This window comes from Prunus mume, linkage group LG3, assembly GCF_029339155.1.
Source record: "Prunus mume cultivar Tortuosa linkage group LG3, ASM2933915v1, whole genome shotgun sequence".
Lineage (NCBI taxonomy): Eukaryota > Viridiplantae > Streptophyta > Magnoliopsida > Rosales > Rosaceae > Prunus > Prunus mume.
Window position 1 is genome coordinate 8,318,598 of NC_142700.1, and position 22,864 is coordinate 8,341,461.

The 22,864-nt window shown below is 37.8% G+C and overlaps 5 protein-coding genes across 7 annotated transcripts; all 5 read left to right on the plus strand.

The window, feature by feature from the left end:
• The first annotated feature begins 2,666 nt into the window (after positions 1 to 2,666).
• LOC103325514 (UDP-glycosyltransferase 43-like) lies at positions 2,667 to 4,373 on the plus strand. Its single transcript, XM_016793105.2, is given in 2 exon segments — positions 2,667 to 2,940; positions 2,943 to 4,373. Coding segments are annotated over 2 exon segments (1,482 nt in total). The 3' UTR covers positions 4,151 to 4,373.
• Positions 4,207 to 10,947, plus strand: POLH (Y-family DNA polymerase H). Of its 2 annotated transcripts, XM_008227690.3 has the most exons (16): positions 4,207 to 4,348; positions 5,071 to 5,191; positions 5,278 to 5,389; positions 5,479 to 5,649; positions 6,182 to 6,346; positions 6,475 to 6,578; positions 6,728 to 6,847; positions 7,216 to 7,339; positions 8,187 to 8,300; positions 8,429 to 8,644; positions 9,036 to 9,141; positions 9,229 to 9,359; positions 9,848 to 9,920; positions 10,011 to 10,141; positions 10,256 to 10,367; positions 10,440 to 10,947. In XM_008227690.3, the coding sequence occupies exons 1-16, from the start codon at positions 4,273 to 4,275 to the stop codon at positions 10,730 to 10,732; spliced, it is 2,169 nt and encodes a 722-aa protein (XP_008225912.2). In that variant the 5' UTR covers positions 4,207 to 4,272; the 3' UTR covers positions 10,733 to 10,947. The 2 variants fall into 2 exon arrangements, with proteins under 2 accessions (XP_008225912.2, XP_008225914.2); XM_008227692.2 differs by lacking the exon at positions 4,207 to 4,348 and having other exon boundaries at positions 5,138 to 5,191; positions 5,278 to 5,348.
• Positions 10,948 to 11,401: 454 nt separating this feature from the next.
• Positions 11,402 to 14,682, plus strand: LOC103325515 (proteasome subunit alpha type-4). The gene is made up of 2 exons (XM_008227694.2): positions 11,402 to 11,541; positions 13,760 to 14,682. The coding sequence occupies exon 2, from the start codon at positions 13,771 to 13,773 to the stop codon at positions 14,521 to 14,523; it is 753 nt and encodes a 250-aa protein (XP_008225916.1). The 5' UTR covers positions 11,402 to 11,541; positions 13,760 to 13,770; the 3' UTR covers positions 14,524 to 14,682.
• Positions 14,683 to 15,840: 1,158 nt separating this feature from the next.
• Positions 15,841 to 18,590, plus strand: LOC103325516 (Haloacid dehalogenase-like hydrolase (HAD) superfamily protein). 2 transcript variants are annotated; one of them, XM_008227697.3, is made up of 5 exons: positions 15,841 to 15,981; positions 16,377 to 16,429; positions 17,234 to 17,615; positions 17,900 to 18,106; positions 18,216 to 18,590. In XM_008227697.3, the coding sequence occupies exons 3-5, from the start codon at positions 17,358 to 17,360 to the stop codon at positions 18,510 to 18,512; spliced, it is 762 nt and encodes a 253-aa protein (XP_008225919.1). In that variant the 5' UTR covers positions 15,841 to 15,981; positions 16,377 to 16,429; positions 17,234 to 17,357; the 3' UTR covers positions 18,513 to 18,590. The 2 variants fall into 2 exon arrangements, with proteins under 2 accessions (XP_008225919.1, XP_008225917.1); XM_008227695.2 differs by lacking the exon at positions 16,377 to 16,429 and having other exon boundaries at positions 15,842 to 15,981.
• Positions 18,591 to 19,467: 877 nt separating this feature from the next.
• On the plus strand, positions 19,468 to 22,574 carry LOC148918635 (uncharacterized). The gene has a single exon (XM_089049271.1). The coding sequence runs from the start codon at positions 20,100 to 20,102 to the stop codon at positions 22,389 to 22,391; it is 2,292 nt and encodes a 763-aa protein (XP_088905397.1). The 5' UTR covers positions 19,468 to 20,099; the 3' UTR covers positions 22,392 to 22,574.
• The last annotated feature ends 290 nt before the right edge of the window (positions 22,575 to 22,864 follow it).

Sequence of the window (22,864 nt, forward strand, 5' to 3'; positions counted from 1 at the left end):
TTATGTGTGGCAGTAAGCAGATGGAAAATGATTAAAGAAGAAATATATTTTATTTGGTGTTCGTTTCCTGGCAGTATAGTGCCATTGAAGGGAAAGGAGTTTAGAGCCTTTGGACTTTGGATTAGGGAAGACTAAGAGATGATATTAAGATCACTAAAAGTATTTTATTAGGTAACTTAATAAGATGAGATTTATGAATTTTGAATCTTATAGTCCAAAATCTCATCTTATAGGTATCAAAATATAGACCTTGGAACTAACACATGAACTACAAATTACAATCACATTTAAATCTTGCCATATTTAATAACCCAACAAGATAAGACCATCAAACTCTTAATCTAATTTGTTTATTTCTTCTCACCGTTACAATGGATCTCAAGTTCAAATTATTCGGTTTCCCAACGTTAACAATTATTGGAATATAACCCTAACTTTTAAGGAAACCTAGTAATTATATTAACATTATTTGAATTAGTTGGTATTATTACTACTGTTTGACTTAGTGCAAGAGGGATCATGCAACCATAATGCAGGTGGTGTATGACACAAAGACTTTGTCAGATCATATGTCCAATCCAATCTCATTGACGGGTTTTTGCAGTTGTACATGGCGTAAACAACGAAAAACTTTATTTTGAAGAACCCTGAGGCTTGAAGTTTCAGACTTGATGAGATCTTCAAATAATGTTATAATTACAATTATAATAATTATAATGCACTTTCTGTGTAATCTGCTCTTACTGACTACTTCCTTTCTCCTTTCTTTGAGTCATAATATTCTCTTTCTGTAAGCCTCTTGGCTTTTGTTTGGTTTTGTTAAGGGAAGCAAATCAAAGTCAGAACAATCACCATGTCTTGTTTCTGTCAATCTTTAAGTATTATCATTTGTCTCAGAGTTAATGCTTCTAAAATGGAAAAAGTGGTGATAATCATATTTGGAAATTTATTTCTTCCCTCAAGAAACTTCTATATTAGAAAAAGGTGTACTCCACATATTTGGAAATTGTGTTTTCCCTTCAAGCAACCCAGTAGCTATAGTACCACCTACCTCTGTCTCTCTCTCTCTCTCTGATTTCTTTTTCTTTCTTTTCAGAGTTTCTTCTATTGGCTAGCCGCTAGCTAGCTAGTTTGGCCTCAGTTCCTCCTCTAGTTGCTTCAAAGATTTCATTTCTCATTATTTGGTTTTGGCAACTTTGACTTGCCAAAAATTTCCTGGAGCTTTAACTGTTACTTTACCCTCCTTAGGGAAGAGACATACAAATATTTACCTTCAAGCAAACATGTATGGTACTTCAAAAAATATTTTCATTTAGAGATGTTCTAGATGGAAATCAAAGTGAGACTAGGTTTCCTTTCGGTATTGAATTATTGACTTCAAACTATTCTTAGAGGAGACCCAAAAAACCAGTAAAAAAAACAAAGCTTTTGTGAATTAAATACGTTTTTCTTTGTCTGTAGACTTTCAGAAATTGATTAATTACTGCGTCAGATTGCTGCACTCATGTCTAATCTTGTCGTGGTGATAGGTCTGTGAGAGAGAGACAGAGAGAGAAAGAGAGAGAGAGATATATGGTTCACATCCATGTTCTGCTGCTTGAGGTTTTCTAGGCTCTTGCATGGCATACTTATTAGTTCGTTAAATCAGTTTTCACTTCATATGACACAAGTAAAAGTCCAAAATTGAAGAAACAGAAATCTGAAAATCACTTCTTAATTAAGTCAGAAAGAAAAAAGTTCAATAAAGAAATCCAATGCAACATTTGCTTAAAATTGTTGAGATTTGAAATTACGCTTCATTTATTCAATTATTGTGGCTTTTGATGAAAGCCCTCTCTTCATGGTCGGATTTACCATGGTTAGCTAGCTCTTCTTCCCTGACAATGGCAGGGCCAGGTGCAACATTTAACCCTTTTGGCCTTAAGAAGAGTCTTGGCTGGGTAGCTAGCTTGCTCCAAATACATAAGATCCACCAACTTCATAAATAAGATATGATAAGAACTTTCATGCAACGAGAATATCATTACGGCGGTATAATATATGAAAAAATATAACATCTAACATTACATGACATTTTCCGATATAAATAAATTGCTCTCATATTTTGTATTAAAAGTTGAATGGGATACAGCTAAACTGAATATGATTTGGCTTGTGTTAACTAATTGGCAAATGTACTAAAGTTTTCTCAACAGCACTCATGATTAGAAGCTTGTTTAGAAATAATAACCAAATCTCATCCCAAATATTTGATGCTTGCCACATTGTCACATCATTGCTTATTTTAAAGTCACTTTTTCATGGTTTCTCACTCTAAAGTGCAGAGTGACAATAGACATCAACCCTTGTATTTCTTTTTTTCTTTTTTCTTTTATTTGTCGGTAAATGTTAATAATTATCTATGACCTAGCGAGAGCGACCCATAAAATTTTCGTAGAGCCACCGGCTAGCTTTGATCTTATCCTTCACCATATTATAATGGAGCGTGCGTAATTCCTACCGTTGATGTTGATGTTGTCGTGGAGCAATGAATTTGGACATACCCTGAATATAAATATCATATAATATGCATTGCATGTTACAATTCCAAAGTATTTGTGCCCACCCACCAAATATTATTATTATTTATTTTAAGGTCCACTCTGACCACAAAATTCACAAAGAGGATGATAACATTACCACCAAGAAACCAAACACAGCCCAACACCAACAAAAATTTCACGATGACCAAATTTCATGTGGTTTTCATCTCAACCCCTGGCATCGGAAACCTAGTCCCACTCGTCGAGTTCGCTCAGCTCCTAGGCAATCATGACCGTCGGTTCCACGCCACCATCCTCATCATCAACATGTCCCAGCGGCCCATTGTCAACACCTACATCCAATCTCGCGCTGCCACGTGCACGAACATCAGCTTCCTCCACCTGCCTGCGGTGGACCCGCCCTCCCTGATCAGTACCGGTCCTCGATGGGCTACATATCCCTGCTCATACAAAACCACAAAACCCACGTGAAGAACGCCCTCACCAACCTCGTGTCGCCCGAGTCAGACGAGTTTAACTCGGGCCGAGTTGCTGGGCTATTCGTGGACATGTTTTGTACATCCATGATTGATGTTGCTAACGAGCTTGACATTCCTTGTTACCTCTTTTTCGCTTCCCCAGCAACATTTCTCAGCTTCATGCTTCACCTTCCTACCTTGGATGCCCAAATCCCCACTGAGTTTGGTGACTCGGACACCGAGTTGAGCATACCGGGTTTCGCTAACTCGGTGCCCCCACTCGTTTTGCCTACAGCGGTGCTGAATAAGAAGGGGGATGCGTACTATTGGTATTTATCCCATGCACGAAGGTACACCGAAACAAAAGGTATTGTCGTGAATACGTTTGAGGAATTGGAGCCACATGCTCTTAGTTCATTGGCTATGAGTCCGATGCCGCGGGTTTACCCGATTGGGCCAGTTCTTGATCTTAACGGGCCGGCCCAATGGCATGACCCAACCCGGTATGAAATAGTCATGAGATGGCTCGATGACCAGCCCACATCATCGGTCGTGTTGTTAAGCTTTGGAAGCATGGGGAGTCTTAGCGGGCCCCAAGTGAGGGAAATAGCGTTCGGGCTTGAACGGGCCGGGTTTCGATTCATATGGGCCTTGCGTGACCCGCCCAAGTCCCAACTGGACCTCCCGAGCGACCCGGCGAGCGTGGACGACGTATTGCCAAATGGGTTCTTGGAACGGACTTGTAAGTTGGGCTTGGTTTTTGGGCTGGTCCCACAAGCGAAGATTTTGGCCCACCCAGCAATCGGAGGGTTCGTGTCGCATTGCGGTTGGAACTCGATCTTGGAGAGCTTATGGTACGGTGTACCGATTGCCACGTGGCCGATTTACGCAGAACAACAAATGAACGCCTTTGAGATGGTGAAGGAATTGGGATTGGCAATTGAGATTAGGTTGGATTACAGGGAGGGTAGTGATTTGGTGCTGGCGGAGGAGGTGGAGAGGAGCATAAAGCACTTGATGAACGGTGGTGATGTGGTGAGGGCTAGGGTGAAGGAGATGAGAGAGAAGAGTAGGATGGTTTTGTTGGAGAATGGATCTTCATACCAAGCGTTAGGGGCTTTAACTGAGAAATTAGTGCCTAAGATATGAGCCCACCAGTCAAGCCCAAACGCTTTAGACCCAAACAGCAAAATATGAAATATTTCTCGGTCGGTCATTATTTCTGAGAAAAGAGGAAACTTGGATGTGGAGGGAAAAGAAAGGAGAAGAAAATGCCGGTGGCAAGACCTGAAACATCTGATTCCAGAGTCATTGCTCATGTAGACATGGACTGCTTCTACGTTCAAGGTCTCTTTCTCTTTTTCTTTCTCTATGTTCTCTCTCAGTGTGTCTTTAATTGTAATTGTGAGTGGTTCTGTTAGGGTTTGGAAATGAGTAAATCAATCGGTAGTCTAAAATGCACAATTGGGGAGATACCCTTGTGAGTATTTTGGTTGAACCAATATTGAATTGTCATGTTCCGATTAAAAACCATAGCTTTTGCTGGAGAACATTGAGAGCCATGGCTTATATGGTATTTTGAATAATCCTTCGCCATTCTGAGCAGAAATGTTTTTATACACTCTTTAAATTGTAGAAGCTGCTGAAAACTAGTAGACAATGATCCATCGGGATTTCAACCGTACGGGACTTTTTTTTTTAAATAAAAAGGAGAAATTACCCAGTAATTTGTCATTTTTTCTTCTAGAAGTAAGGAATTTACCTGGTAGATTCACATAAACCTGATGGAAATCCAAGAGACGACAACTACTCTAAGTGAATAAACTTGTTATTGTGAACTCTTTGGCTTATAGGAAATGCTTTCCACAGACTGCTCTGGTCATATTTTGAAAAACCAGGACAGTCTTTCATAATCGGTTCCTTTAATTATATAACTTCGACGTTATTATGAGACTGTCCATGGATTTGTCTGTAATCATTAACACTGATGGAAGAATTTTTATCTTCTTACTGCCCCATGATTGCTATATGTGGACTTGTATCTATGCCAAGTTTGCTTTATTTTATAGTGGAGCAAAGGAAACAACCAGATTTAAGGGGCTTACCAACAGCAGTGGTACAGTATAACGCATGGAAAGGTGGGGCCTTGATTGCTGTCAGCTATGAGGCCCGAAAATGTGGTGTTAAACGGTATATATGGTGTTATTGTTACATTTTCTAGTGCCTTATTATGAACAACCAAGTTTTTTTAGTCAACAATATAGTCATGGCTTCAGATCGATGAGAGGTGCTGAGTCAAAGCAAGTCTGCCCGCAAATTCAGTTGGTCCAAGTCCCAGTAGCACGTGGTAAAGCTGACCTGAGCACATACCGCAATGCGGGCTCAGAGGTCTCTTTCGTTTGAAAGACATTAATGTCTTTTAAGTTTCTTATCATTATTAAGAGTTGGACTTACGGTGAACTTCCTTAAATATGTAGGTGGTTTCTATTTTGTCAAGGAAGGGTCGATGTGAGAGGGCTTCAATTGACGAAGTGTATCTTGACCTTACCGATGCAGCAGAAACAATGTTAGCTGAAGCTCCTCCAGAAATCTTGGAAGTAATTGATGAGGAAGTTCTCAAGTCCCATGTTTTGGGGCTCAATAGTGAGGTTGGTGAATATAGCTCAGTGTCAATTTGCCTTATCAATTTTATCTTATAATGTAATGAATGTGCAGTTTAGGTTGTCTTTTTGTTTTATTTCGTGCAATTTGTGGAATGGAGAAACAGAATATATCAATAGTTTACACAATATAATATTTGACATGAATTTTAGTTCCCTCTCTCTCTTTTAACAATGGATCAAGAAGTGTAACACGTCAACATAATATCTAACATTTACACACCTGGGGAAACCAGAAAATTTTTAGATATCATTTTTAATTTATTCCTTTGGGATGGGTTTTCATTTACAAGTATTCAGTTTTTGGATTTTACAATAGGGCAGAACTATGAACAGATGTAAGAGATTTTGGGAAATTGTCTAATCTCTGAAAATTTATGAAAATAAGATAAAGAATTAAAATTTATCATTCTAATTTATGCAAATAAATATTGAGAAATGACCAGTTGTATCCTCGAGTTTTATGCTTTCTCAACATGCATTGGCAATAAGTGGTATTTGAAATTGGTTATGATTGTAGGACGGCAGTGATGCCAAAGAAAGTGTGAGAAAATGGCTTTGCAGGAATGATGCTGATCGCCGTGATAAACTATTAGCTTGTGGGGCATTCATTATTGCAGAACTTAGGTTGCAAGTGTTGAAGGAGACAGAATTTACCTGTTCTGCTGGCATTGCTCATAATAAGGTAGAAACCTCAGCGGTCCTTAGTTTCAAATTTTCTTTTGTCTTTTCCTTCACTGACTATCATGGTGTCAAAGACACTTACCTTAATTTCAAATTTTGATTCTGTCTTATATATGATTTTGTTATCAGATACTGGCCAAACTTGCAAGTGGTATGAATAAACCTGCGCAACAAACTGTTGTTCCATTCTCATCTGTGAAAGGATTGCTAGGGTCCTTGCCAATTAAGAAAATGTAAGTTTTGCATCGTTCTACGTGGAATAAAATATTTGTTTAAAAATTCTATGCATACAAAAGAAGAAAATTTGATTTAATTCAAAAGTTTCTTAGTTGTATATTTACCAGTAAACAGTGAAGAGTCATAAAGCAATCTTTGTTTTCAGGAAACAGCTAGGAGGAAAACTGGGGGATTCGTTACAAAGTGACCTGGGTGTTAACACTGTTGGTGATCTATTGCAGTTTTCAGAGGAAAAGCTACAAGAACGTTATGGAGTCAATACTGGGTGACCACCTATCATTGAATAAATTTCTGTGTCTTTTAAACTTATAGGTTGTGTCTGGGATATCAGAAGTGTATATATATATCTTGCGTGCATCCTCAAACATATAGCGTTCTACACATTCAGCTCAACGTATTGATTTTTATAAATGTCTTTCTTCCTAATTAATAAAAAATAATTGGTTCCCCTGTATTTTCTAAGTTTGCTGAAATTATTGGAATTTTTATTGATATTTCCATTTTCAAGGCTGAATCTAATCTGAAGAAGTACCTTCAACGTTTAAAGTTACTATTTTATGTCTCATTTGCTTAACTGATTCAACAGCTTGTCAGGATCACATTTCTGATTTCTAAATTGTTCATGAATCACAGTACCTGGTTATGGAACATTGCTAGAGGGATAAGTGGGGATGAAGTTGAGGGGCGCCTTCTTCCAAAGAGCCATGGTTCTGGGAAGACATTTCCTGGACCTCAGGCTTTGAAGACGATTGCTTCTGTAAGTAATTTTCTCGAATAGACAAATACTCTTTTCAGCTTGCACTTGTCGGTGAATGATCTTGACTCATGAATTAAGCAATTAAGGGATTTAATGTCACTCAACTTAGGAGAAATATAAATGCACTAAATCTCCTTGCTATTGAAAATTTTCAGTTCAATATAAATATCACCTCAAGTTGCACGAATGTCACTATCTATGTCAGCTATGCATTCTTTGTTGTACTGGGATTAACTAGGTTTACAAGGTACTCACAGATTTATAGTTCTCTCATTTTGACATGACATAAGGGATAGACAATGCATGCTAGGAATGGGGGAATGCCACCTATAGGTTTACTGTCTCCTCAATAGCTATTCTTTTGAGAATTTAAGTTGTTCAAATGGAGATGTATAAAAAAATATTGACATGGTCAATCTTGAGCTTCTGACATCCACTCACACTCCTACCCAAATAGAGTGTCGAAGTAAGCTCAATGCTCACCATATCAAAAGGTATTGACATGGTTGACCTTAAGCTTCTGACATCAGCTCTCACTCCTCCCCAAATAGAGTGTTGAAGTAAGCTCAATGTTCACGATTCACATACAAATATCTATGAGTCTATGCTTCTTGAAAGATCATGTGCTGGAAGATCCCAACTCCTTTTCTTTTAAAACAAAAATCTATGACAACTTTCTAGCCAGTCAAGCATAAGACATTGCAGTTGTCATTCATGTAATTATATTTACCAAAATGAAATAAGGCATGTGGAAAAATCCCTCATTTCTTACACCTTGGACGAAAGTGGATTCTAGGACATATTCTCTTCAATGGCCATCATACCTGGTTTCTGGCTCTTTTTGCAGGTTCAACGTTGGCTCCATGAACTTTGTGAGGAATTAAGTGAACGCCTTCAATTGGACTTGGACCAAAACAAAAGGATTGCTCACACACTAGTGTTGCATGCTACTGCATACAAAGTACCTATCTATTTTGTATTTGAACCTTTCTTTTATCCCTCTAATTTTTCCTGACCAATTTAGATGCTTTTCAATCTTTGTATGATTTGTTTCCATTTGGTTTGTCCTGCTCATGAGTTAGCCTTCAGGTCAGTGATTCAGATTCACACAAGAAGTTTCCTTCGAAGTCTTGTCCCCTAAGGTATGGGACTGCCAAGATACAAGAAGATGCTCTTAGTCTTTTTCAAGCTGCATTACGAGAATACTTGGGTTCGTACACAGCCAAAATTCAAGGAAGTCAGAACAACCATTGGGGAATAACGTCTCTTTCTGTTTCAGCTAGTAAAATTGTTCCCATACCATCTGTAAGTTTTACAAAACTTGGTTTCTATTATACTGTGGATGGTGTATCCATTGTTTGCACTTCCACTTTGATTTCTAGCTCTCTCTACCCTAGTTTTGGTCCATATAACTATATTCGCAGCCACTTAAACACTTCTAAAAGGGCATTTTCAGCTTGACCTTAAGGAACTCTTGCAGGATTTGTTAGATTTTGATACTTTTCTTCTCTTTTTCCTCAAAATGCCCAATGAAATTTGCAATCATTATCATCTGGTTGGTGCTTCAGCAAATGAACATATCAAAAAGTACTTGGACTATTCTATCACCAAATTAGTATTTGGACTAATGCAATTCATCAATTTTTTTTTCTTCCTTTTGTATCATATTTTACAATGCAAATATGCAATCTGGCAGGGAACAGCTTCAATCACTAAATACTTTCATGGCCATCCATCCTGCTCTTCGACAAAGCAATCACAGAATAACCTCGTTGAAGAAGGTACTCCTGTGCCATCTTCAGGTATGCAATCTCCCAGTTGCCTTTTGTATTTAGTTCTTGTTATTTGCAAGTCATTTTCACTCTGATGAAACCAAATTGTTCATATAGGCAATGAAAGCTACTCGGAGGTGAATGTAACGAAGCCACAGATTGAGTTCCCTGGTGAAGAAACCATGATCAAGTATGCTGAGACTAGTTCTGATCAACTGGAAGACAAAATAGATCTGTTGAATGACCAGGTTTTTAAATTACTTTTTAGAGTCTTTAGTTTATGGGGTGCATGAAATTGAGTTCATGGATTATTATAATGTAATGATTGAAGTTTGCTAGAAAAAGGTTGAAGCAATTCACCAAGGTTAAGGCACTTTCCTTTTCAAATTTGTATCCGCTTTCCTTGTGGAGATTAAGAACAGCCCTCCTATTTTCTCTGCCTTCCCCTATCATGATTGTTCTCTTGTGGTCTTATTTTTCAGTCTACAGTTCTTTTACCTTCTTTTTTGCCTACTTTCTTAGTTGTGCTCAACGTAGCTACTCTTCCATGGCATTACATCACTGGAAAATAACACTTACAGTATTTTGACTATATCTGTATGATAAATAGATTATGCTTGCTGATGCATACTACATTCGTTTGATTGCATGATCTTTGAATTGTTTATTCTCATCATTTCATATCAAATGCTTCGCCTAGGGGATATGCTATCATGTTTCACTCTTTCATGTGCAGAATCCATGTTGCTCTTCAAAAAATCAGGCACGTGATGAATTCACCCAGGAAACTGTACCGGTATCAACCTCAGGTAGTATCTTGCACAGGATGTTACCGTTGGTTATCCTGCTTACTGCTTTTCTTTTGCTTTCCCCTCTAAAAATGAAGGATATCTACGTAGGAAGCGAACACTGCTCAGGAATGAATCAAAACCAACCGATGAAAAATTATTCTGGGGAAGAGCCTTACGTTAAACTTTCCATGCCTAGTCTCAATAGACAGGAGCAGAAAAGAAAAGCAGTGAAAGACAAGGTTCAAATATGCATTTCCATCATCTCTTTAACGACTTAGCTATCAAGTGCCCATAATTGGGCAGTTGGGCTTGTAGAAGATTTGGGTTAACTCTGTGTTGATACATTATGACAGGGAACGTGCTCAATATTGAGATTCTTTAAGAATCAAGATCCATCTTGTGCTCCACAAAAGCTAGAACATGTTGAAAATATTGAAGATGTCAAAGCACCACCACTATCTCCTGGTAATTTTTGTGCCCCACCTCTCTCTCACCATTTTGCACGGCATCTCTTTCTAAACTTGACTTATGATGCAGGCATTCAGTCTCGAAGTAATAATTGTTTGGATCATAATCGATCCGAGTTGCCAAAAGAAAGACCTTCTGAAGACGCTGGGAATTCTAATGTCTGTGGTTCATTTCAAATTGAACAAAGAAGGGGAGGAGCATGGAGTTACAATATTGATGAAATTGACCCCTCAGTCATTGACGTGTTACCACCAGAAATTCAACAAGAAGTTCGTGCCTGGATCAGGCCTCACAAGCGGCATAACACGGTGAAACGGGGTTCTAGCATTGCTCATTATTTCTTACCAACCAAGAACACATAGCAAATGATAAGCTCTTGGGAGTGCCTTGTGTGTGTATATATATATTTATATGTATTATAGTGCAGTTGTAATTTTGTATCATTCCTTGCGCCACATCAGTTGCAGAATCAAAACGCCTGCATGAGCTGTATGTTGTGGTGGAACTGAGCAAAGTGTATTTGCATTTGAGTTATTTATTACAATAAGTTATAATGTTGATGCTTCTCTGAAACCAATTTCAAGTTTTGATAATTTGCCTTTTTCTAAGTTACCTGTGTAAAATGTTTAGTTACGGATTTACTGCATTGTGTTATAATTCAATTTGAATATAAACTTTGAATCTCAAACTGTAAATGCCAATCTAAAATGGCCATTTTAATCATAACCATAAACATACAAGTAGAAAAAATTGAGGAAAAAAAGAGAGCCACAAATCCAAAACAATTCAGAGAAAGAAAATTTATTTGAAAAAAAAAAAAATCAAATGTCAATGCATTCTTTCATCCGAAACAATTCATAGAAGAGAAAAATGGTGAAGATTTGGCTGACAAATAATAAATAATCAGGAGAAATGCCACATCCAATTAAGCTGAGGGAAATATTTCTAAAGCTTAAACGGGTCGAAAACAAAAGGTTCGGGTAAAAGGGCTTTTGGGCTGATCCAAGTCATGTTTCAATCCGACGGCCCAGATTACCTACTGCGCTCTAAGCTTTTTGCGCAAGACAGAAGAAATACACACACAGACACACACCCCTGCTCTTTCATTCAACTCTCTTTCAGCTTTCGTGTTTCTCAGACTAATCTCTATTCTACGAGATCTACCTATCAGGTCCACTTCTCTTCTCTCTTTCACATATATGTATGTGCATAATCTGATTTTGTTCCTGAATTTATATATTTATTTATTCTCATTTTATTCTGAAATCCGTGTTCGTCAGTGATCTGTTTGATTCTTGCCAGAATGTTAGAAAATTAGAGAGTGGTTTTGTTTGCCTAATTTTTGGACTCTAGAGAGAAAACCCATGATGGGTACGGTTTGTTTTTGTCATTCGAGTGAGATTATTCACCATTTGGGAAGAATTCGTAATAATTCTTTCTGGGTTAGTTGTGTTAGCCTTCTTAGCAGTCAAATAGAGCTAAAAGGTGAATTCTTTTTTGTCTATTTAATTTTGGAACATGGTATGGTGTATGGGATTTCAGTCCAATGCAGTCCAAGGGTTTGCCTTTGTAATATTTTCTTTTTCTGAGTTTTTAGGTCAGTTGTTAGTTAGTACTGTGTCTTAGTTTTGTTGGTTCTCGATAATATTCTTCCGTTTGGGTAGGAAATTAGAGGCAGAAATGAATGGAAAAGATGCCCCCAGATTCTAATTAAGCTATAGGGGTTTAACATGGATTTTGAGATAAATCCTTCTCTTCGAAGTAGAATATTTCATGAGAACGAAACTGCTGGCTAATATCTGGATTATTAGTTCTGGGTCTAATTCCATTCGTTCCTTCCCATTTTGTGTTCTGTAATGGTCAATGCTTAAGCTCTGCTTGTTATTGATCTAGGGGTTTTGTCTGCTGTGCTGAGACGTTTTTGGATGCTAAATGAAAGTCAATTTATTTTCTTTGAATGGTTAAGTTACAACATCTTGGTTGGATGTGGAAATTAATTTGAGTTTTCTATTGCTATAACACTTACTGGCCTCTGGTAAATATGTGAAATTGTTCCTATAGTTGAACAATCCGCTTAATGGAATGATGGATGTTTATAAAATCGTTAGATGGAAAGCTGACCATTTGTAATTTCATTTATTTGGTTGAATAGATTGATTTACTCTAGGAAATTTATGTTTCAACATGTTTTTGTGCAATAAACTTTTGTTTACCTTAAATTGTATTTTGAATTTGAATATTAAATCCACAAAGCAAGTAAGGTTAAACTGATTTTAGGATTTTTTGAATGGATAAGACATAATCATATGAGCATTAGAATAATATAGAATGACCTTGGGAGGTAGATTTCTCTTAGAGAAGCTGAGAAAGATTTAGGAGATTGTTTAAGTTATTAGCTGATAAAGATATAGGGGATTTGGTTATGTTATTGGCTAATTTCTTAAAATATATAAAACTTATCTTGTAACTTGTATACATTAACTTTCTTGTATATCATAGCTGTCTCTTTAGAAGACTAGAGTCATAAAGATGGGAAGGCGAGTAATTGACAAACAAAAATCAAAGTTAGTTGGATTAGTGCAATTCTCTGTAGTGACAATTGTAGTATTTGTAGTTTACTGAATCCATTAGTGATTGTACTTTGCAGCAGAGAGTAATTTTGAAGTAAGTGATGTTATATGTGTTCTTTATATTTAATTGTTAGGATTTTAGTATCCGCACACAAGTACCCAATGATTAAATTTTGGTCAATATACCAAAATATCAACTGGTATTTCAGTATTTCCACACCATGGAAACAGACAGAGAGGTGAAGGTGTATCTTTCCACCTTAATGTTGAAATTTCAGTGTCATATAAATTTTTTACTTTTGTTAAGAACTTTCAGATTAAGCTGTTTTTGCAGTCAAATTTGCTGCACCACATGTAAAGCACCGGCTTTATGCATGCAGCTGCAAAAAGTAGTAGTGAATGTCAATCTTTTATGAATTATTTTCTGAATCCAATAATATTATGCCAAAAGTGAATGCATTGTAAGTTTGAAACAGTAATTCTCACAAACCAAACCTGACATTAGTTTTTCAAAATTAAGTGATGGATATTGTGTTTTTATATAATACTAAAGTTCGTACTGTCTCAATCCTAGATGTACTTAATTTATGCGTTACTGAGAAGTTTACATATCATAAAATTCCATTTGAAATTGCGCATGCTTATGTAAACTTTCATAATTGCTATTGATACTGCACAAATACAGACTACTGATACTGCACAAATACAGACTACTGATATTCTAGTAGCACCAACATTCTCATCCTTGTACATACTTTTGTGTTATACATTTCTTATGGGCTGATATTTTCTTCAATCTCAATATTGTACTTCTCTCAGCGTGATATCAAATGTCTCGAAGGTATGACAGCCGCACAACGATCTTCTCTCCTGAAGGCCGTCTCTACCAGGTTGAGTATGCTATGGAGGCCATTGGAAATGCAGGGACTGCAATTGGGATATTGTCAAAAGATGGAGTTGTGTTAGTAGGTGAAAAGAAGGTGACTTCCAAGCTCCTTCAGACCTCTACATCCACTGAGAAGATGTACAAGATTGATGACCATGTCGCTTGTGCAGTGGCTGGGATAATGTCTGATGCCAACATCCTTATCAACACAGCTAGGGTCCAAGCACAGCGCTATACATTTGCTTACCAAGAGCCAATGCCCGTTGAACAACTAGTCCAGTCTCTCTGTGACACCAAACAAGGTTACACGCAGTTTGGTGGGCTCCGTCCATTTGGTGTTTCGTTTCTATTTGCAGGTTGGGACAAAAACTATGGTTTTCAACTTTACATGAGTGACCCAAGTGGAAACTATGGTGGTTGGAAGGCTGCAGCCATTGGGGCAAACAACCAGGCAGCACAATCAATGCTGAAGCAGGACTACAAGGATGAAATAACAAGAGAAGAGGCAGTTCAGCTTGCACTGAAGGTGCTCAGCAAGACAATGGACAGCACTAGTCTGACTTCCGATAAGCTTGAGTTGGCTGAAGTCTTCGTCTTGCCTTCGGGTAAAGTGAAGTACCAGGTGTGCTCACCAGATGCACTGAGCAAACTGTTGGTGAAGAGTGGAGTGACACAGCCAGCTGCTGAGGCCTCTTAAGTCTTTGTGTTCTTCTAATTAGATATGACATTGAGAAAATGATTTGGCATATAACATTTGAATTGTATGTTTCATTTGTATGACTTTCTTTCAAAACACATGATGGATTTTGGGTCTGTTATAACTCCTCTTGGCATAAGGCTTGATGAAATTTGGTAAGAGTATCCATTGTACTTGGGTTTCTTGAATATGTTCCAGAGGAACTAAAAGTCCATTTGCCCCATTGATGACTTGGATGGCCTAATGTTGTTATGCCATGATGCAATATCTGAAAAAGGAAAAGAATCACATATCACGTTTAGGTCCCTCCTCACACTGGTATGTAACACGTGTCACCATCTCACGGGTGTGGTGGGTGAGCTCATGGTCTCTCCTATGAGGTTGGCATGAATTGGTTTGGAAACTTCGGATAAACCAAAAACCAGGAAACCTGAATGAGGGAATGTGCTTTCCGTTCCACAATACCAGAGGCAATCCCACAAGCGTCCATAGTTTTGAATGTTTCAATTCTGGTTAACTTTGCATTGTGACCCCTCGAATTTTAATTTATTGATATTTACAATCCAAAATTTATTTTTGTTCTCCGCATTAAAATTTATTTGTACTTGCCACCCAAAATTCATTTTTCTGCTGTAGCTTCTCAGCTTGAATTCTTTTTCAACAAAAAATCTCTCTCAATATCTAGTATCACATCAAAAGTTTGCTAATCAAAATTAAAAATTAAAAATTAAAAATCCATTGATCCAAATCATCATTAGAAGTTTCATTAAAAAAAATATCATCCTTAAAAGACTACTAAATTGTAATTCTCAATGGTTTGAAAAGTATTAATCATGTTTACACCGGATAATAGTGTTACTATTAAGCATCTTATAGTGCCACATGTACTTATTAATCTATTATTTACATTCAAACTTACTTTTTTAGTTACTCAGACAATAATATCCCTAAATAAGTTGACTAAATTTTGGATTTTTGTTTTACAAGTTTCTGACTTTATATTAACATATGGCAAAAAAAAAAAAAAACAAAGCCTTTTTTATGTGGAAATTTTTTTTTTTTTTATATTAACAAAGTATTTTCTATTTTTATTACCTGCTCTTCTTTCAAAATTTTCGGATAAATGTGCAATTAGTCGAGGTATAAAGTATTTTCTGTTTACTTATAAGAGTTAACAGGGGCTTAAAAAAGGAAAAAAGAAAAAGTGAGGGGTGAAATTTTTAAAACCAATTAATAAGGGAATCAACCACCAAAATCCAGGGACGCTGATACAATTAACTGCCGCTGCTGTATTTGAAGTAATCTGCTTGATAAGCAAGGTGCTTGATTATTAATTGTATATAATTAAGACAGGAGCTTTTGGCCTTCTGCTCCATGAATGTGCAGCTCAAGCTAACTTCAAGGACTTTTGCGTTTTCACCTAAGAAACTCGGATTCTCTTCCATTTTCAGCATCTGGGTAGATATGCTTCACAATCTCTTCTTCTTCAGTAATTTTTAATCTTTTTCTTGTTGATGGGATGCTGGGATTGTTTTGTTTGTGTGTCAATTTGAATTTGAGTCAGCTCAGCTGGTATATCTCATCTTTTTCAAGCTGCATTTCTCGATGATATTGTTTTTTTCTTTATCTCATCGGTGGACTAGTTTCATTTCTGTGGTTGATAATTTATTGCAGTTTTCTTCTCTAAAGCTTTGAATCTGAATTTTTTATTCGTAGTGTTGACTCGATTGTTTTTGTTTATGTATTTTATATTGGATGGTTTTTGGTAAAGAGAACTATCTAAAATGGATTGGAGTATCTGCATTTTTGAGCAAGGCCTTAACTTTTTCTTTTTGGTGGCTCGGGATGAATAGAAAGGCTAACGTTTGCTGATACAAATAAAATCTGGTGTGATTTGGGCATCTGGGTAAGTTGAAAATCTGATTTAGAAGTTGGATTTGTTTAAGATTCATCCTTTAATTCTTATTTATATCAAAAATTAAATGTTGGGGGAAGGGCTTTTGATTATCACCACGATACCATATAAAAACCTGTTGAAGTTATCTTTTTGATTCTTGCTTTAATTATCAGCTCCCTTGGCTTGGCCTAACATTTGTTTTAACAGCTGACAAATGTATCAAATGATCTCCATTAACTATGCCGCTTAGAAATCATTTGATCTTGATGTACAGCATTTGTTACTTTTGTCATTTGTTGAAACAAATGCTAGGTGAAGGGCATACTCATTCTGATAATTAAAGCAATGGCTCGTTTATTCTAGCTACGGCTCTTTCCATATCATTCTAACCTTGGATTCTTTCACAAGTCTGTAATTAATGATTTGTGATGTTGGTATTTGATTTCTTCTTTTTCTTTTTTTCTCTGCATTCAATGCTTTTTAATTTTTAATCATCTTGTGACTAAGAAGTATTGCTTAGGTTGGAAGTGTAGACATAGCTGATGCATCTCATCTTTTTCCATTCCACTTTTGTACATTGAGCTACTTGAATTAGAGGACATTCATATTAGTTTTATTTTTACAAGGAAGAAAGTACAGAGAAAAGAATGATATAATTTGTTTGACCCCTTTGCATCTATATATATAAATCTGAGTCTGATGCTACTCAGACAGCAATGTGATAAGATAAAAGCTAGAGAATTATGTCAACACTCATTATATGTAATTTGAACTTTCATATCATAACCTAATAAATCTATTATGAAAATGCAGGGAAAATTGGAACTGCTGAAGAGGTTGGTTGATCTGCGTGCGGCAATTTTGGTGCTTTGATCCTAACTGAAAGTTCCTACTGGAAATTTTCGATTTTGAGGATTCACCACACAACAGTTTTACAATGTCGTTATTGTCGAAATTGCGGTGCATTACAGTGGATGTTACCGGTACCTTGTTAGCTTACAAGGGGGAGCTTGGTGACTACTATTGCATGGCAGCCAAATCTGTAGGGCTGCCATGCCCTGATTACGAAAGGGTGCACGAGGGCTTCAAATATGCATATAAAGATATGGCCAGCAAGTATCCATGTTTTGGACATGCTGCAAAAATGCCCAACATTGTATGGTGGAAAGCTTGTGTCAGAGACTCCTTTATGAGGGTAAGATAATGGAAATGGCCAGTAGATCTTTTGGCCGGGCTCATTGTGATAACTAGCTTGTTTCCAATCATTTAATGTCCTTGCAAGGTTTGTGGTACTTGATTATTTGAGGGACAGTGCTACCGACTAACTCAGAGAATTTGCTAATCTAGAAAAATGAGAACACCATCCCCCTTAGTAGCATTCTGACAATAAATACTCATCAGCTAGGACTTTGCATAAAAATTTCTTCAATAATTACCTTATTCATGCATTATGTAATTGGCATATTGATTTTCTGCTAGGCTGGATATCATTACGATGAGGAGACATTTGAGAAAGTGTTCCGACGCATATATGCATCCTTTGGTTCCTCTGCTCCTTATTCCATCTTTCCTGACTCCCAACCATTTCTAAGATGGGTCCATGAACAAGGTCTTAAAGTTGGAATTATCAGCAATGCGGAATACCGTTATCGAGATGTAATTCTTCCAGCATTGGGTGTCAACCAGGTAAATAAATTAATCTTGTTTAAGTTGCCGGTATCTTGAACATGCTTCCCTTAGGATTGTCTTGCTTGCATGATTCTCTCCCTGATGGTATCATATCAATTTTTTTCAGGGATCTGATTGGGACTTTGGTGTGTTCTCTGGTATCGAAGGCGTGGAGAAACCAGACCCAAGGATTTATGAGATTGCGCTTGAGAGGGCTGGAAATATGGCCCCGGAAGAGGTTCTGCACATAGGGGACAGCATGCGCAAAGACTATGTGCCAGCAACAAGTATTGGGATGCATGCGTTGTTATTGGATAGGTTTAAGACATCTGATGCTGAGGAGTGGAGGAAATCTGGTGCGGTTGTGCTTCCCGACTTGGAAGCAGCAAAAGAATGGCTTACTTCAGAGAAGTCATCCTGCTGAGGGCCTCTCTCCTTATTGCTGCTTTTAATTTGTAATTTCTTCCCCCAGATCAATGAAATTTTGATGACTTTTACTTAACCGCGGGTCTCTTTCGTCAGTTTGTTAAGGCCTCACTTTTCTCTGATTTGATGGGGAAATATGCCACCAGTCAACAAAATGATTTAATCTTCCGGCATACAGATTTAGTTTTCATGAGATGAATTGCTTTGGTCTGGTGGTGGAACCATGGAACCAATGACCATGAGCAAGGAAAGCTGTAGCCTTTGTAGCAACCTTCCCTTCATGCGTCCAAAAGGGAAAAAAGTTGATTTATTTGAAACAAGACACATGATTTCTTGACCATTAGCTCCGCAAAATGAAGGCATGGTGTTAATCTTGATAAATTACAATGCAAGCAATATGCTTTAAACTCAATCATTTAGCTTCCTTTCCAAACTAGCAAATATTTTAAGCTCTTCTTTGAGATTCATATAGTGATGATAAATCCTGGATCAGTCACGTTAATAAAGCAGCCTCAACTTTGCAATCCAACTGTCTGTGATCATTACAGGAAAAGATGAGTTCAGCCTGAAATTTTGGCACCCAAGTGAACTTTACCTGATTTTCTATGTCATAAATTTCTTTTGCAATCCGTCCTTGTATAGATCACCAAGTGATGAGTTGACTCTAATTGACCCTTTTTTCGTCTTTAAACTTTCTATTATTCTTTTTCTTTTAATATTCATTAGTTTAATAACCCCACTTAAGAATGTTATGTAAAAAAATATTGATTTGTTTCAGTTTTTATTAATCTTTTTTGGGTCGGAACTTGTTTCAGTTTTTCACTACCTTAAGAATGGTCATTTTCACTGGGTCGAATGGGACCAAAGGGACCAGCTACCAAGATGACCCCATTTTTTTGGGGATAGAGATTTAGAGAGACAAAGGTCGCTTCGCTTGGGTTTCTTTCAGCCTTGAGAGCTTTGCTTCTTGTCGCTGTTATTGCCACTTCTGCCTCAGCTTTATATTATTCTATTCCTGTCTCAGCTTTATATAGACCCTCTCTCTCTCTCTCTCTCTCTCCCCCTCTTCACCTACTGACTCCTCCTGAGAGGTGTTGAGTGTCTCGACCCTCCCAAGAGGCCAAGCCAATGCACCACAACTGCAACAACAGACAAGAAGGATAACCATTATTCGTTGGTTAAAAAGCAGCCATTTTGTTCTTTGGTTATTAAAAAAACAACCATTTTCAAGGAGAAGAAGAAGAACCCATCTTCATTCTTGAAATGCTTTTCACATTTGCATCCACCTTTTCAACCATCAGTGCTTCAGGGATCTGGACGGGACTCTTCAAGCTCTTGGGTTCGGAGTAAAGTTTCTCTCTATTTCCAACCTTTCATTTTCATCCATTTTCTGTACATTTCTCTTGCACGTTTTCCCTCTGTCTTCTGTTTGAATGATGGTTAACATCTTCATATTGTGACATTTGCAAACCATGTTTTTCTTTATTGGGTTGTGGAAAATGTAAGTTCTAGACTCCCCAAAGATCTCTGAATCAGCTCATTGTTACATTCCTGCTCCTGGGTATTGTTCTGCTAAGTGTTAGCAATGAAATTAGGTTATCAACAAAATGATTTTGATTCATCCTTTGAGCGAAGTTTGAGTGGAAGTTTCAGAAAGTTCACATCTGGTTTACTGCAAAATGATCTGGACTTATCTCCAGGCCATAGCTCAAATGGTAGTTTTAGGAGGTCTAACTCTGTTATGTCCACACATAGTATATCTGGCACTTCAGCTTCAAGCAAGTATGCTCCTTCCAGAAGAGTGTCCAAGGGGCTAAAGGATTATGCAAGGAAGCTTGTTGACCTTGAATTGTTCACGCATTGTCTTGAGGATTGGGTTCTGGAAAATTCATGTGAAGATTCAGACAATTGTTTCAGTGCTCCCTTCATGATCGATGAATTGCGGAAGCTTGATGTAGCATTGGAGGGTGCTTTGTTTCAGCAACTCCTCCGGATGCCATGCTCCCCTTATGTTTCCAATGATCCAAATGAAGATGAGTATCTTGCATTAGAAGACTTCCTTCATGCCATAGTGAGTGGTTTATGGCATGCATTTTGGCATAAAAGAGGTCAGCTCCCTCTGTTTGTATCTTGTCCACGTTCTCTTGGATCCAAGTTTTATACTGTAGAAAAGGCGATATCAAGGGGAAGGCTTAAAGAGCTATGTGGTTTAGCTTTGATATCAAAAATGGGGAGTGATCAACAAGTTCACTGGGATCAGATTATGGAGTTTGCACTATTTAAACCAGATATATTGTCAGGGAATGAGTTGAAGCTATCGACTCCCGTTATTTGTGAAGCCCTCTTTTATGGTTTCCATATACTTGTTTCTAGGTCTTTGAGCAAGACTAGAACTGCAAAGAACAGTTCTGTTTTTCTTTTGGTTCTAGATTCTAAATATGGAGGGGTAGTGAAACTTGGTGGTGATCTTAGCAAATTTGATTTAAACTCAACTAATCCATACAAGTCCATGGTTGAATGGATAAAAAATCATGCCGAAATTGGTGTTTCTCCAGCGGACCGAATATGGAACAAATTTGGAAATGCAAATTGGGGGGACCTAGGAACTCTACAGGTACTTTTGGCTACTTACTACTCCATTGTCCAATGGAATGGACCACCAAGGAGGTCGATAGCTTCATTAGTCTCAGAACATAGCCTTCGGCTTCAGAAGCGTAGGATGGAATTCTGCCTCAGTGAGAATGAGAATGTTCTGGTTCCCTTCCAACAATCTAGTCACCAGCAAGGAGAGATTGTTGAAGTTGACCAGAATAATAATCAAGCTTTCAAAAATAAAGCACCACGTTTAAAGCTTAAGCAGGGTGAGGTTTTGCTACTGGAAGATCAACAGCAGGAGCAGAAAACCTTCCTAGTACAAGATTCTCTTACAGGAGGGAACCATTACCTCTATAGTGCTGTTTGTGTAGATTATCCAACACAGTTGCTGACTTTATACATTGGTGCCCATCCGTCCAGACTTGAACCATGTTGGGAGGATATGAGTCTTTGGTATCAAGTCCAGAGGCAAACAAAAGTACTGAACATCTTTAAGCATCAGGGAATTACAAGCAAATATTTGCCGGAAATGATTGCGTCTGGGCGAATTTTGCATTCTGGTCCATGCAAGAAGCAGACCCCGGGGGGTCGATGCGATCATCCATTGTGTGGGACTCCAATACTAGTGACATCTCCAGTTGGTGAACCTGTTTCATATGTAGTTTCTCAAGATGGGCCCCTTTCCCCTGAGGAGGCAGTTCGCTGCTGCAGAGACTGCCTAGCTGCTCTAAGAAGTGCAGCAATGGCAAATGTTCAACATGGTGATATTTGTCCAGAAAACATAATTCGTGTCGTTGATGAACAAGGCTCAAGAAACAACATTTTCTATGTTCCAATATCATGGGGCCGCGCAGTTTTGGAAGACCGGGACAGTCCAGCTATAAACTTGCAGTTCTCTTCATCTCATGCACTTCAGCACGGGAAACTTTGTCCATCATCAGATGCTGAAAGCCTTGTTTACCTCATGTTGTTCATATGTGGGGAAACGATGCAGCAGCAGGATTCAATCGAATCTGCCTTGCAGTGGAGGGAGACAAGCTGGGCAAAGCGTTCGATCCAACAGCAGCTTGGTGAGGTTTCAGCTCTGCTAAAGGCATTTGCTGATTATGTGGATAGCCTTTGTGGAACACCATACCCTGTTGACTATGACATATGGTTGAAGAGGTTGAGCAGGGCTGTGGATGGCGTAGGAGACAGAGGTAAAATGATTGAACAAGTAGCCACTCCATTGAGATTGAAGGATGTTGCTGAGTCCTCAGGAACATCTGGAGGTGGTAGCTAATTTTTCCATGTGGGAGGTCCAAGTTTTTTTGGGGTGTTTGTTTTATGTAATTACATTTGGTGAGATTCCACTGCATTTTCTTTAAAGGGCTCTCATGGGATTCTAAGATCCCAAGTTTGGTTTTTTATCCGGCATTGTGATTGTATGGATTGAGCGGATTAAAATCTTAATTGTTTTGGATTATGAGATTATGCTGCCTTTCAATTGGACCGAAAAACTCAACACTAATGTAAACCATATTTTATGTTCACAAAAAAGGAAGGAGAGATTTCACAAAAAAAAAAAAAATTCGAATCCTGAAAGTTCTTACCAGGGATGGAGAGCTAGGACGAGATGGTATTGTCATACCTAGTCCCGAACCAGCCCGTTGCCGTCCTTAGGTGGTAAGGTTCAAATAGCAACACTTTTTTTTCCCTTCTAACAAGTTAAATTGTGTAATGAAAAAAACAAAAAAAACAACCTAAGAAAATGAC

Bases quoted from the DNA above. Each gene is read 5' to 3' on its own strand.
- POLH (XM_008227690.3), top strand. From the start codon at position 4,273: ATGCCGGTGGCAAGACCTGAAACATCTGATTCCAGAGTCATTGCTCAT. The intron at 5,390-5,478 runs GTCTCTTTCGTT...TTAAATATGTAG, and splicing joins ACCGCAATGCGGGCTCAGAG to GTGGTTTCTATTTTGTCAAG. The intron at 8,645-9,035 runs GTAAGTTTTACA...GCAATCTGGCAG, and splicing joins AAATTGTTCCCATACCATCT to GGAACAGCTTCAATCACTAA.
- LOC148918635 (XM_089049271.1), top strand. From the start codon at position 20,100: ATGAAATTAGGTTATCAACAAAATGATTTTGATTCATCCTTTGAGCGA.
- LOC103325515 (XM_008227694.2), top strand. From the start codon at position 13,771: ATGTCTCGAAGGTATGACAGCCGCACAACGATCTTCTCTCCTGAAGGC.
- LOC103325516 (XM_008227697.3), top strand. From the start codon at position 17,358: ATGTCGTTATTGTCGAAATTGCGGTGCATTACAGTGGATGTTACCGGT. The intron at 17,616-17,899 runs GTAAGATAATGG...ATTTTCTGCTAG, and splicing joins TCAGAGACTCCTTTATGAGG to GCTGGATATCATTACGATGA. The intron at 18,107-18,215 runs GTAAATAAATTA...AATTTTTTTCAG, and splicing joins CAGCATTGGGTGTCAACCAG to GGATCTGATTGGGACTTTGG.